Source organism: Kogia breviceps, chromosome 8, assembly GCF_026419965.1.
Source record: "Kogia breviceps isolate mKogBre1 chromosome 8, mKogBre1 haplotype 1, whole genome shotgun sequence".
Classification (NCBI taxonomy): Eukaryota; Metazoa; Chordata; class Mammalia; order Artiodactyla; family Physeteridae; genus Kogia; species Kogia breviceps.
The window spans coordinates 245,632-260,275 of NC_081317.1; the positions used below are offsets into that span (position 1 = coordinate 245,632).

Genomic DNA, 14,644 nt, shown 5'->3' on the forward strand with positions numbered 1-14,644 from the left:
CACCGACCCGCCCGCCTTGGGGGCCACACAGCCCCGCACGGGGCTCCGGGCCTGTCCCCAGGGACTACAGGCCCCGTGGGAGGCCAGTGTCAGGAGGCGGGCACCTGGGGGCCGGGCCCAGGGTGCCTCCACCCAGCTCCGACCCGGCCCCACAGCACAGGAGGCCCGCAGAGCCCTGGGGCCAGGCCTGCTCTGAATCATCGGTGACGGTGACGCCTCGGGGATGCTGCCTGGAGCACGGCCATGGGGACGGGACAGCCCCCTTCTGCGGCCCCAGGGGCCACTTGTCACAACTCAGGCCCCTCCTGTGCCCCAACCACTTCCAGCCTCAGGCGGGGGTGGAAGGGAAAGTCCAGCAAACCCCCAACCTGACCGGGCACCACCGACCCCGCCTGCAGGATCACAGGCACAGGACGCAGGCGGAGCCCACGTGCGGCGGCTCCAGCCCTGAGCGTGAACTCTAGCGCCCACCCTCGGACACGCACCGGGCCAGCCCACGTCCAGACCCACTGACACTGGTCACTCAGACACGGTGTCCCCGGTCACCTCAAAGCTGGACGCAGCGCCACCCACGGCGAGCCACGGCATCCCTGGGTGCTACACGTGGACACACGGTCACTGCGCACCTTGGCCCATACCTGCCAGCCCCTCCTCGCCCGGGGCAGTGTCCCCCGCAGCCTGGCCTCCCGGGAGCGCTCTCCCTCGCCCTCTGAGCAACTTTGCGTCCACACCCAGTGCGAGCGCCTCTCCCGAGGCGGTGCCGGCCCGCTGGCCTTCGGCCTCCCGCTTCCCACAGGACGCCCAGGCCAGGGAGGCAGGGCGCTGAGCTCTAATTCCACGTCCTGGGATGCAATCCCGGTTCAATTTGGAGTGACATGAGAGGCTGTGGCTGGAAATGTCCCCTTGGGGAGTCAGCCGTCTGAGCTGGGACACGGTTCTCTGCTGTCCGCGAGGCAGGCTCCAGGCTGGGGCCGGGGCTGTGGCGGGGGCAGGGACCCCATGGCCTGGGGATCCTGGGGCCCTCTGCCAGCAGCACAGAGGCCCCCGGGCTTGAGGGGACCCTGTTGCCGCCCCCACCCCCAGCTGCAGTCAACCTCTCAGGACCGTGGCGGGGGCTGGGGGCTGCTGACGGGATGCGGAGGGCGGTGGTGGTGACCTGGGGACACGCCAGCTACAGACAGGCTGGGGACGCGGGTGCCACACTCGGGGGTGCCAGCGGGTTTCCTGAGGACAATCACCCAGACCGGCGCCTCCTGCTGTTCCACCCCGGTCCGAGCCCCATTACCTCCCTATGGTCAGCTCCCCCGCCAGGACCGGCCCCTGCACCCGGAGCCCCCCAGCAGGCCCCGCGGCCTCCCTGCAGCCTCACCCTCTGCACCCCGCAGGCTCAGGGTACCTCTGCTGAAGGTCCTTCTTGGGGACCTTCCCTGACCCCCGTGAAGGGGCACTTCACCCCCGGCCTCCTGCCTCACTGCCCTGCGTGGCAAGAGCTGTGCGTTGCCTGTGTCCCCAGGAGACGCAAGCTCCACACCCACTGCTGAGGCCCCAGCAACCAGAGCATTTGACAGATACCTTCCACACGAACGAGTGGATGGACAGCCAGCCAGACGGTCAACGGGCGGAGGAGGGAAGGTGCCGAGGAGAAGGTGCGAGGCCGGGGCAGACGAAGGTGCTCCGCGCTCACTCTCTCGCCCCGTCGCCCCATCTCACTCCACCTGCTTCCCACTCCGGGGTTCAGTGGAAACGCAGCCGTCAGGGGACGGCTCCTGGCCCAGCCCTCCTTGCTCCTCCGACAGCCCGGCGCACGCGCTCAGCTCACCCTCCGGTTTCCAGCCCTTAGAGAGACAGGCGTGCCCTCCGGGATGCCGGAGCCCAGCTTCCCTCATCCGCCCGGGACATCACTCCGCGCTCCGGCTGCAGCGCCGCTGGCCCCCGCCTCCCAGACCTGGCCCGTCCGCACACAGGCTCCGGCCCCCACCTAAGAAAAGCCTCCGCCCCTCCCCTCCCTAGTGCCGCTGCCCCGTCCTCTGCCGGCTTTGCTGTAAAACCCCCTCAGAGGTGGAAGAGCTGCCCCAGGCGCTCACCTCGGCCCCTTCCCATTCCCGTGGGACCGCCCCCCCCCCCCCCCCCCGCAAGCTCTCGGGAGAAGCCATCACCTGCCATCCTCCTCTCGTTCCTGCTCGAGGAGAGCGCGCTCCTCCTTCCTCAGCACCGTCCCCACCCACCTCACTGGCCAGTCCCTAAGTATCACCCCTGGGGGTCCCGGGGCTCGGTCATGGGCAGCTTCTCCTCCAAACCTGCCATTCCCTGGGGATCCTGTCTGGTCTCAGGCTCTAAAGGCCACGGATACACCTGTGTCCTGGTATTGACACCGCCAGCCGAGACCGCTCCCCGAATACCTAGATGGCTCACCCCTCACATCCTTCAGACGTCACCTCGCTTCTGAGTCTTCTCTGGCCACCCGAGACCAAGCGCCAGCCTCCCAGTCCGCACCGTGTTCTCCTCAACCCCCTTCCGACATGGGAAGGCGACGCACGGCACTGTCACGGGAGGAGCGGTCCCCGCGGTACAGCTGCCCCCAGGCGCCGTGGTGTGGCCGCGACCTGCCCTGGCCGACCCTCTGCGCCCCGAGAGGACCCAGAGCGGGGCAGGGAGACTGGGTGCCCCAAAAACGCAGCCCACAGGGCAGGGGCCTGGGGGTCCTGTTCACTGCTGTGTCCTCAGCACCGGGCAAAGGCTCACGGAATCTGAATACATGAGTGATCGAGCGATGGTGAGGGGGCGGGGCAGTGCCAGGCGAGGGCAGCTCGAGGAGCTGGAAACACGTGAACAGGACGGAGGACAGAGGGCGGCAGGCAGGACAGCCCCTCACCCGGCTCCGTGACCAGGACTGGATGCTGTGACCGCTGCAATGCCAAGAGTGCACCGAGGCGCGGTTTACAGGTGAGTATATGAGGTTAAGAGGCTTCCCTGATGCAGGGAGGGGCCCTCGTTCCATCAGGGCCCTCCCACAACCTGCATGCCAGCCTCAGAAGTAGAAGGGAGCCCAGCTGGCCTCTGGGGACAAGTCAGCACCAGGGCCTCCCCGGCCAGAGCCCTTGCCCTCCCCACCATGGGCCTCCGGCCCTCTGAGCACCAGTTAAGTGAAACCTAATTAAAAACAACAAAGTAGGGAACTTCCCTGGTGGCGCAGTGGCTAAGAATCCGCCTGCCAATGCTAGGGGATCCTGGTTCGAGCCCCGGTCCGGGAAGATCCCACATGCCATGGAGCAACTAAGCCGGTGCGCCACAACTACTGAGCCTGTGCTCTAGAGCCCGCGAGCCACAAGTACTGAGCCCGTGCGCCTAGAGCCCGTGCTCTGCAACGAGAGGGGAGAGACGTGGGAACATATGTATATGTTTAACTGATTCACTTCGTTGTAAAGCAGAAACTAACACACCATTGTAAAGCAATTATACTCCAATAAAGATGTTAATAAATAAATAAATAAATAAGATTTTTAAAAAAGAGAAGCCACCACGATGAGAAGCCTACGCACCGTAACTAAGAGTAGCCCCCGCTCGTCGCAACTAGAGAAAGCCCACACCCAGCAACGAAGACCCAACGCAGCCAAAAATAAATAATAAATTAATTAATCTTTTCAAAAGGGACCGAGGAATAACGTCCCACCCCCACCCCCGCCATGGCTACCCACAGGGACCTCAGCTCAGGAGGGCTTAGAGTTAGGCGTTCTTCCCCAGGTTCCCTGGGGCAAGCACTCACCCCAAAGTGGACCAGGGCCTCTCTCCATCACACACCACACACACATACACGTGCGCACATGACACACACACGGGCGCACACGCGTGCACAGACGCACATGCACCTGCATACCCGAGTACACACACAGGTCACGAGTCCCTGGGTGCTCCAAGCAGGAGCACTAGAGCAGCCCCCGCACGTGACTCACTCTGGGCAGCACGTGACTCTGCGACATAGACCCCCCCTCCCCATCTGGGGGGTCCCCTCCCAACCCAGCGCCACCCCTGGGGACAAGGCGCAGAGAGAGGGAGCCTGGAAACCATCGGTGCCAACTCCCAGCGAGAGCAGAGACTCCAGGACCCGGATGAGAGACACAGAACAGGCAGAAAGAGAAAGAGACAGAGGAAGAATGAGAGAGAAAAGGCAAAAAGACACAGAGAAACAGAAACGTCGAGAGGCAAAGAAATACCGAGAAGGCAAAGAAGAGATAAAGGGTCAGTGAGGCAGAGAAGATTAGAAATGGGGAGACACAGACCAAGAGAGTAAGACAAGGAGACGGGGAGGGAGGGAAAAGAGACAGAAACAGGGTTGGTGGGGTAGGAGAGAGGCCCACGTGAAGAAAAGACAGAAGCGAGGAGAGGTAGGAAAGAGGAGGTGGAGAAACAGATAGACTGAGGTCAGGATCTCCACGTCTGGGCTGGGGGCAGAGTCAAGGTCGCGGGACCCTTGGGATCCCCCTGCTGGGGCTCCCAGGAAAGTGAGCCCATTCTATTCTCTCTCGTGCCCTGGAGAGTGTGGTCAGTGGCAAGAGAGAGCAGCCACCCTTGGAGGTCTCTCCTAGCCCTCACAGGGCGACGGGGCTCCCCGGACCTGGAATCAGGACGTGCTTGTTGGAAGACCCAGGGGTCCTGCCCAGGGGCCGGCGTGGGCTCCTGCCTCCCCGCCTTGCTCCCCGCAGTCCAAACACTCAGCGCCATGGGCAGCACCCCCAGAGGCAGGGCCCCACCATCCCGCCCAGCTCCCAGCGGGCCCAAGCACAGAGCACCCTAGCTTCAACAGCCTATTAATTCAGCAGATGCTCCCTGACCCCCCTGGGGGCCCTCCCAGAGCTAGGCTCTGGGGACACCCTGAAAAACACGACGCCGTTCTTACCCGCGGGGACTCACATCTAGAGGGAGAGAGAGATGTAAACAGCCAGTGACTCTCCTCGACAGCCCGCGCGGTGCCCACCGGACTGTGGGAGCGCCCTGCCCTCCGAGGGGCCACACCCACCACCAGATCCCCACCGGCAACATCGGGGGGACCTCGGGGTGCTTTCTGCAAAAGCCCCCGCTGCCCCCGCCACCGAGGGCAGCGGGCGGGTGTGGACGGCACACACCGTACCGCCGAACCGCGCGGCTCCCAGCTGAAGGGCCCCCCCTCCCTTCCCTTCTCGGTCATTAGGAAAAATGAAAGGAAAACAGCAGGTGGCCCAGAAAGCCTATTATATCCAATTTCAGTGGCACCCAACCCATCAGAGCCGGTGACAGGCTGGTGCCACAGGTGCAAAGACAGAAAAGGAAGCTGAGGCACAAGGGCCACCGGCCCCTCCATCACCTCCAGGGAGAGACGCTCTGAAGGCGAGGCCACCTCGGCTCCGGCCCATGCCGCAGGCACCTCTGGCACGGGCAGTTCAAGCAGACAGCGGGGGCAGGCTCCCCAGGGTGGGGCGGGAGAGGGGGGTCTCATTCGGAAGCCCAGAGGCCACTTAGCCAAGTCTCTTTGTCCTCACATGCAGCACAGGCCAGAGATCTGGCCACAGCCTCCTGTCCCTTGGAAGGAGTGTTCTGGGCCACAGTGGGGCTCCGAGCCTCCCCGGCACCACAAGGTCCCAGGCAGCGGGGTTGCAGTCCGCCGGGGCGGAGCCTCTGGGACCTGGGCTGTGCAAACGGGTCCTGTGGAGCACACACCCAGGCCTCACCCCCAACCCCAGCCCAAGGCCAGAGTAACAGCAGCTCAGCCCCAGCCTCAGCCTACCGGCCAGAGGGACAGGGCAGAGGCCCTGAATACCCATCAGGCAGGTGGAAACACTACGGCCCCGAAGGCTGGGGCCTCCACGATGAAGAGCGGGGCATTCTACCCGCTCTCCAACGCAGCCCAGCCCAAGTCGACTTTCTGGATCTCCTGGGTTGTTCGGAAACCACAAGCTGGCAACCGTTAGGGTCCATCTGAGAAGGAAAGTGGGTGGCAGGACACACTGATTAAGCACCTTCCTGGAACCAGAAACTGTGACACCACACCAGCACAGCCTCACCCGAGCGCGGCTCCAGGAAGACGCGTCCAAGAGCCCTTCAGGCAGGAGGCTCAAAATGCACAAACGTGCCCCCCAGATCACGGGGCGACAGAGGCAAGGTTGGAGCCCAGGATTTACAGAGTAAGGCCCAGAGCCCTCCCCTGCCCTGGTGACCTGCCCACGGCACCAGCAGCTCTGTAAGCAAGCTTCGCCCGAGGACAGAGCACCGTCGACGGCCCCTCAGCCAAGATCGCAGCCCGGGCACCTCGTGGGGAGAAACAATGCCCGTCCCACCAGCACCCACCCCGTGAGGACCACCGCAGAGCCGGGGCCTCCAGCGTGCCCGCCCCCGCCCCTCGCAGAGGGCACCCCGGGCCCAGCACCCACCCCGTGAGGACCACCACGAAGTCCATGACGTTCCAGCCATTCCGCAGGTAGGAGCCCTTGTGCAGGACGAAGCCCAGCGCAATGATCTTGATCCCGGCCTCGAAGCAGAAGATGCCGATGAAGTACGGCTCCGTGTCGTCCTGAGGAGAAGCGCAGAGCAAGGTCACCCCCGCCCGGGGTGTGGCAGGCGAGGAAACCCCCCACCACCCACAGACTCGGCTCTTCCATCACGGGCCTGTTTGACCTCTGCCGAGTTCCCCTAATAGGGCAGGTGGACCTGTCCCCGTGGCCAGCGACACCCGATCACAATAGGAAGGGAGGCTCCCACCCCCAGAAGCCCTGCAGCAGGGGAAGCAATAACAACAATAACAAAATTGGGGGGGGGTTTCCCACAATCACTAGGACAATCCTCGTGATAACAGTCCACGTGCATTAAGTACTATTATCCCCATCCTAGAGGAAACGGAGGCACAGAGAGGTCAGGAACTGGGCCGGAGACTCACAGCTTGCTAGAGGCAGAGACAAATCCTAACCCAGAGGTGACGGGTCTGATCCTGAGCTCGAACCGCTACGGGGACAACGGCCCAACTGCCTAGAGGACAGCCCAGGACCCACGCATTCCTTCAACACACACCTTCTGGATAATCAAAACATGCACATCTTGGTGGGAGCAAGCGTGGCCGTGCCTCAGGGAGCCTCTGGAGGGCGAGGCATCCAGCTGGGCGAACAGGAAAGGAATTCCAGGCGGAGGGGACAGTGCGGGCGGAAGAATGGGGACAGGAGAGGGCAGGGCCGACACGGGCCGGGCCCCCGGTGGCCAGCTCGGCGGGGACGAGCCGCGCGGACTCGGAGAAGACGCACACAGACGGTGGGGAGTGGCCGGGGCGCCAGGCACTTGGGAAGGGTGGCGGACAGAGCCTCCGTGCAGGTGACCCCGCAAGCTGGACCGAGGGCACACGGGGTGGGGGTCAGCATGGGAAACAGCCCGAGTGCAGACCACGGACACAGAAGTGGGCAAAGGGGCAGCGGAAGGGTCCTGCCCTCGGGACTCTGGGAGCCACGGGAGGACCTGTCCTGCGAAGGCCGCTCTGCCAGGGAGGGGCCGGGCCTCGGGGGCCGGGGAGCAGCGTCCCGGGGCTGCGGGGAGGGGAGGGCCAGACTGGTTCCCTGTGGCTGTTGCCGGTTCCCGCTCAGGACCAGCGGCCAGAGCCCTCCTCTCCGGAGAAGCCTGGCCTTCCAGGGCTCTCCCATCTGACCTGGCGAACCCTCAGCCTGGCGTCCATGGCGGCCCAGCTCTCCTGTCCTACCACCCTGATGCTGACTCACGAAGGATCATTCCCCGGAGGCTTCTGGTCTCGTGTATTTGGAGGGTACCCTCTCCCCGAGAGAAGAGGCTGCTGACCACCTGCCCTGGGTCAACAGCTGGGCCCCAGCAAACAGATGTTCACAGAAGCCTCTGGATGCACAGAAGAAGAGCAAGCCGGCTCCAGGAGACGGGGCGGGGCCCCTCCCCAGACCTTCCCTCACAGCTCTTCCCCAGCCCCACCCTTGATCACACTTGGCTGAGGGCTGGCTCAGGGCAGGGGTGAGACCGCAAGCCCAGGGCCCCAGCTGAAGGCCACTCAGGAAGTTGATGGATGTGTGGGAAGCGGAGCCCCAAGAGGCGGGGAGCTGTGGCGGCCCCACCCCAGGCCAGGCTGCCCCTGTGCCACACGGCCCCCTCCCAGCCTCTGGCAGCAGCCCCAGCCCCCAGACCTGAGCCCTGGGGCCACAGGGCGCCTGCTCTCTGGGCCCGCTGTGGCCGGCCTCCCATCCATCTCGGGGGCCCGCAGGCCTCCACGGGGGTACATCCTGCTCACTCTCCCAACAGCGCAGCCCCACCGCCTACGAGCGTACCGACCCCATCACCACCGAGCAAACCCTCCCTCACCTGTGCGGCAGGAGCTCAGGCGCGGCTGGCCGCACGGCCGGCCTACTCAAGCCTGCCGCCGGAGCCTGGCGGCGTGCACGCTGGCCTCCCTGCCCCCCGCACCCCCAGGCCTGTGTCCCTCCGGCCCCGCCCCTGCTGGACTTCCTTAGGGATGTGACCGCACCCTGTGGCCTGGCGCTCCAGGCCCCCTGCGGGAAACCCCAGTTCCCTCCCCCTTTCACCCCCTTCTCCGGCCTCCAGAGTGGACGCCCACCACCAAGCACGTGGCAGGCAAGGGGCCCGCAGCACCAGCAGGAAACTGGGGCCCAGGGAAGGCGAGTGACCTGCCCAGCTCCGCACCGGGGCAAGAGTCGCGCAGGGCCCATGGCCCGCTCTGCCCGCGCGCTGCCCTTCTCCCTCCTCCCCCGCCCCCGAGCCCCACAGCAGAAACCCCTCCCGGCCGTCCTCGCGCCTGGAGAAACGACGCCCCGTGGTCCCCCGTCTCCTGGCTGACCACCCAGGCTGTCACTTCCTTGCCCACCCAACTGAGAGCACCCCCAGGGCGGCCTTACTCATGTCTTCCCCATGCCTTGGCCTGGAGGTCGAGGCCGACGCAGAGCACTGAACAGGCCCTGTTTCATCAACGCTTTTCTCCACTGAAGTTAGGGAAGGAGCTTGGACAGAACCGGTCACTTGGCGGGGTGCGGCGAAGAGGGCCTCTGGCTGCCCGGTGCCCCCAGAAGTGTCTCCTCCTCGGGGAACTCAGGACCTCCAGCAGCTCTCCAGCCAGGCCCCAGGCTCCCTCTCCAATCCCCGCACCTGCTCTCCCTGAAGCCCCGTCTCTCAGGGCCCTGGGAGCCCACACCAAGCCCAGGCAAAGGGGCCAGGGCAGCAGAGGGGGCTGGGGCTAGGGGACATAACCTCACCCTTGAAATGGGGCTCACCTCCTCAAGCAGCACCCTTCCCCCTGCCCCAGCACCTCCAGACACCCTGACCTGGCATCCTGGCCCCTGTGAGTTCTGTACTCCAACAGGGGAAACCACAGGGGTCTGGGGAGCTCCGGGCAAGAGTGGGTGGAAGCGTTATTCGGGACGTTTGGGAAGAAAGGCTGGGAAGGAGTGCTTCCCACGGGAAGCGGAGGGCCCACAGGGAAGGGGTTCCAAGCAGAGCCAGGGTGGACAGCTCTGACGGAGAGGCTGACGGTCCCGAGACCACGGGCTGCACCCCGGGGGCCGAAGACGATCACAGCCCTGCAGGGAAGGGTGGGCAGCTAGCCCCCCACCTCGCGGAGCCTGACCCTTCTCCACCTGGGCCATTATGGACGCCCGTCCCGCACCCCAGCTTTAGCTCTTAGTTCCTCAGTCCGTGTGGACTGGACAGGTGTAGGGGTGGCGAGTGGAACCGGGCAGAGCAGCTGCTGGCTAACAATGGCCCCTCTCAAGCCACCTTCCCCAGTGGGGGCTGAGCTGCTGGCGATCCCACTCTCCTGGCCCTTCAAGGCAGCGCCAGCTGCCCGGGTTCTGTCCTTTTCTTCCACTGAAGGAGGGGGAGCTGCCCAGACTACCCTGCCCGAGGAAGCTGCGCCCAATCACGGATCCTTAAAGGGTCGCGGAATCAGACAAGCTGCCGCCACCCCACGCCCCGCCCTCAGGCCGGCCGCCACCGCACTCACCAGCCGCTCAGACATGGGCGTCTTGTCTCCGTCGGGGAGGTGCTGCTCCAGTGCCAGCACGATACAGTTGGCGATGATGGTGGCCAGAATCATGTACTCAAACGGAGTGCGTGGGTTAAGGACTGGCCGGGAGGCGCCAAAGAGGAGAGGCGAGGAGGCCAAGGCCGACAGCGCGCAGTGCAGCAGCCGGGGCCAGGCCGCCTCCGGAGGGGCTGAGAATGACCGGGTCCGGAGTCCACCCCGCCCTTCCCGCCCTCATCCTCGGGGCCGCCGCGAGGGACGCCTCCGCAGTCGCGGCCACCAGCCCCTCAGCTTGTCCCCGCGGCCGTCAGCACCGCGGACAGCGCCTCCGCCGCGGCCCCGCCCGGCTCCCGCGCCCCGAGGGAGGGGTCTGTGGGCACCCAGCGCGCGGCTGGAGGAAGGACCCCGCGCAGGCGCACACTCCCACCGAAAGACACACGCAGCCACATGTACCTACACAGGCACGTGAGCATACATGTACCGAGAGTCCCGAACGCACGCACGCGCAGCACCGGGTTCATGCTATGCCCGCACACACACAGGCACCTGCAGCCAGGCGCGCGCACGGGCTCGCGTCCCCCGGGTGCTCACACCTACACAGACACCGATTCGCCCTCGGGTGCCCTCCAGGCTGGCCGCGCGCTCTGCGCCCGGACCGTGGAAGCGAAGGGACGAGCCCAGGGGCAGGGGGCTCCGCCCAGCGTCCACCCCGCCCCCGCGGCCGCTGCCACCACGACCACAGACAGACAGACAGACACACACACACACACAGAGAAACACACAAACACGCACGCACACGCTGCGCGCGGAGGGGGCCCGGAATCCGCCCCGCCCCGCCCCCTCCTCGCCGAGCCAACCCGAGGCACCTCTCCCCAGGGCGCACCCTCCTCCAGCCCCGGGAAAGATGGCCACTGGGCGCCGCACGCGACCGGCCCCCGCCCCAGCCCCCCCGCCCAGGCCGCCCCTCCCAGACCCGGCGAGGCGCGGGCGCCCGACGCCGCACCCGTGGCCGTCCCCGCGACCTCGGGCGGCCCCCGGTCCCCCGCCCGGCCCGGCCCCCGGCAGGATATGGCCACTCGGTGATGCGCTTAGCGTATTTGCGGACGACGTTGTCCTCGCTGAAAACGAAGAGCGAGCGGTTGACGGTGAAGCAGTTCTGCTTGACCGGGATGGGGTTGTACAACGCCATGGTCCGCGCGCGCTGGGCGATCGACTGCTTGTAGAGGACCCGCTGGCCCGGCTGCAGACCCCCAGGGCCCGGGCCGCCCGCCCCGCCGGCCCCGCCGCCCCGGGCCCGCTCCCCGCCGCCGGCGCCCCCATAGCGGCCGCCCAGCTCGTCCCCGAAACGGACCATGGCTCCCGGGCGTTGCGCGCATCCCCCGGCCCGGCGGCCCCGCGGAGATGAGAGGGCGCGGGGCGCGCCTGGCGCTCGTAGTGGAGCAGCCGCGGAGCCGCCGGACCCACACGGGACCTCGCCCGGCCGACCGCCGCCGCACCCGACACTGCCGTCCGCACCACGCCCTATAAGGGGCCGGTCACGTGGCAGTGCCCGACCAATCCGCGCCCGCCCCGCCCCCAGCCGGCCGCCCCCGCCCTGTCCCCCTGCCGGGTCCGGCCGCCGGCCCTGGGGGCTGTGCCTCGGCCCTCAGGTCCTCCTGGGCTGCGCCCGGGCTGGGCGGCAGCGGCGAGCGTGCGCCCTCCCGCGTCCCGCCTCGCGCCCGGCTGGCCGCTGGCCAGATGCTGAACTGGGAGGCTCAGGCCAGGAGCTGGGCGGGGCTGGGAGTCCTCGACGGCTTGCGGAGCGGACCCCTCCTTCCCCCAGGAGGCATCACCAGCTGCGAGACGCTGTAGCCCAAAGGGGGGAGGGGGAGGCCCCTAGTTCCTCCTCGTTTCTTTCCACACCTCACTGCTCCCCGCGGCCACATCGCCCACTCCCCTCCCCCTCGCTGCGGACACCGGCCTCTTCCAAGAAGATGTTGGCTCCTGGCCCTCTCCTGCCATCCTTTCGGGGTCTTCGACATCAGTATAGAGGATGCTTTCAACTCCCCGGTCTTGGGTTTTCAGGATGCACAGCTCTGTCCTGGGGCCCCTCCGCCCTCAGTCTTATCCTGGACTTTCCCATCACCACACACTGAATCAGCTCCAGAACCTCAATTCAGAGATTCCTGCGTTCCACCATTCCTTCAATAAAAATTTAAAGAGAGCCTGTTGTATGCTATTCAGCCAGCCAGCCAACCAGCCTCTCCACTAAGCACCTATTAGACGCCAGGCGCTAGGCTCCCAGCGCTGCCTTCACAGAGCAGACATTCTCATACGAGGAACGGCAATGTTCACACTGGGCTTACTTTGTGCCAGGCACTGTTCGACTCGATTCACACATGATTTGCTCATCTGGTCCGCACAACGTTCAAATAAGAAGCCTTTCCCGAGTCAATGGCAGAGGAGGTAAGCGGAGTGTCCCTTCCACCAGCACGCGGACAGCGAATCAATACTGCCGGCAGCACCAGGTAGCGGCGCTGTGAAAACATAAGAAGGAGATAAGGATGCCAGGGTGAGGGGTGGGGCTTTTCTACCACCGAGTCAGGGAAGACAACGTTCAGGAAATGATCCTTGAGTGGACCTGAATGTTGTATAGTGAGACAGGACACTGAGTGCAGAGACCCTGGGGGGGCCATGCAGGCCAAGATCTGGGCTCCAGCTTCTGTTTTCAGTGGGATGGGAAGTCAGAGCAGAGTTCTGAGCAGACGGGCGGTCATGCGACTCCTGTTCTAAAAGGGTCCCTCTGGCTGCGGGGGGACAGACTGCAGGGGTACGGTGTGTGCATCACCTAGGCTGTATTCAGAGGAAAGCAACCCAATTCCCAGGTGTCGGTGACTATGCAATAGTTTTAACCTCACTTACTAAGTCATAAAGTATGCCATTTCAGGAACACAGACTCTTCCCATCCCTCTGCCCTCCTATGGTCACCACCTGCACTTTTTGTCCTCATGCTTGTCGCCTCATGGCCCGAGGTGGCTGCCGTAGCATGAGACATCATGTCTTTACACCACCATCTCAGATAGGAAGGAACAGGCAGGTGTAAAAAGGACATCTATTTTTTAAATTTTATTTTATTGAAGTATAGTTGATTTACAATGTTGTATTAGTTTCTGCTATAGAGAAAAGTGGTTCATTTATACATATATATATATATATATATATATATATATATATATATATAATAGTTTGCATCTGTTAATCCCAAACTCCTAGTCCATCCCTCCCCCAACCCCCTCCCCCTTGGCAACCACAAGTCTCTTATTCTCTTTGTGAGTTTGTTTCTGTTTCATAGATAAGTTCATTTGTGTCATATTTTAGATTCCACATATAAGTGATATTATATGATATTTGTCTTTCTCTGTCTGACTTACTTCACTTAGTATGATAATCTCTAGGTCCATCCATGTTGCTGCAAGCGGCACTATTTCATTCTTTTTTATGCCAGAGTAGTATTCCATTGTGTATATGTACCACATCTTCTTTATCCATTCATCTGTCGATGGACATTTAGGTTGTTTCCATGTCTTGGCTATTGTGAATAATGCTGCTATGAACACAGGGGTGCATGTCTCTTTTCTAATTATGGTTTTCTCTGGATATATGCCCAGGAGTGGGACTGCTGAATGGCAACTCTCCTCTCAGTTTTTTGAGGAAGCTCCATACTGTTTTCCATAGTGGCTGCACCAGCTGGCATTCCCACCCACAGTGTAGAAGGGTTCCCTTTTCCCCACACCCTCTCCGGCATTTGTTATTTGTGGACTTTTAATGATGGCCATTCTGACCGGTGTGAGGTGGTATCTCATTGTAGTTTGATTTGCATTTCTCTAATAATTAGCGATGCTGAGCATCTCTTCATGTGCCTATTGGCCATCTGTAAGGACATCCATTAAAAAAAAAATAAACATACGACATTGTTTTATAACAAAGGAAAGGTTTCTCAGAGGCTCCCTGGCAAATTCCTCTTTAAACTCCATTGGGCAGACCTGGGCCATGTACCACTCCTGGCTTCAAGAGGATGGGGAAGTGAAGGTATGGCAAAGAGGACTAGGGCTGCCATCATCCACGGAGCTGGGCAAACGTTAGCTCCAAAGTCAAGGCTCACTTAGCTGGAAGAGGAAGGGAAGGCTGCAGGGGAGGCTGCCAACAGGCCTGTCACAGAGAGAAATGGGGAGGCCAGTTAGGAGACTTTAACAGAAGCCCAGGAGAGAGGTGGTGTGGTTCGGAGCAGGGGCTTGATGCACAGTGGCCCTATTGTAGAGCTGACTGAAGTGCTGATGTGTCCTTTGTGAGACGTGAAAGAGGAGATGGAGGCTCTTAGCGTTTTACCTAAGCGACTGTGGACTGATGCTCTTTACTGAGACAGGAGATGAGGGGAGAGCTTGTTGGTCACAGGATTCTGCATTTAGCATAGAAGTGGAGATGTTGAGTAGGCAGTCGGATATGGCAAGGGAAGCTCAGAGGAGAGGTCACAGCTGAAGACGTGAGTCTGGAAGCTGTGTGAATACTTCCTGTCTGACCCTCCCACCCTCTCCACCCTTCCCACTGTGTGCCGTGTGCTGACCTGTTACCGAACCGAACTTGGGTCTGCCTGGCTGCACGCAG

General features: G+C 63.1%; 1 protein-coding gene across 6 annotated transcripts in view; it reads right to left on the reverse strand.

Annotated features, from left to right (window-relative positions):
- Window positions 1-11,554, reverse strand: part of CACNA1B (calcium voltage-gated channel subunit alpha1 B) — a 194,564-nt gene extending 183,010 nt beyond the window's left edge. For 4 of the 6 annotated variants that reach the window (XM_067040194.1, XM_059073189.2, XM_067040193.1 and 1 more), the window contains exons 1-3: window positions 11,074-11,487; window positions 9,983-10,088; window positions 6,402-6,541 (exon numbers count right to left, since the gene is read on the reverse strand). In XM_067040194.1, the coding sequence (XP_066896295.1) occupies window positions 6,402-6,541; window positions 9,983-10,088; window positions 11,074-11,357 (530 nt within the window). In that variant the 5' untranslated portion in view covers window positions 11,358-11,487. Of the gene's footprint in view, window positions 1-6,401; window positions 6,542-9,982; window positions 10,089-11,073 lie in introns of those variants that run through there. The other 2 variants (XM_067040195.1, XM_067040196.1) reach the window with 2 other exon arrangements.
- Between the last annotated feature and the right edge of the window lie 3,090 nt (window positions 11,555-14,644).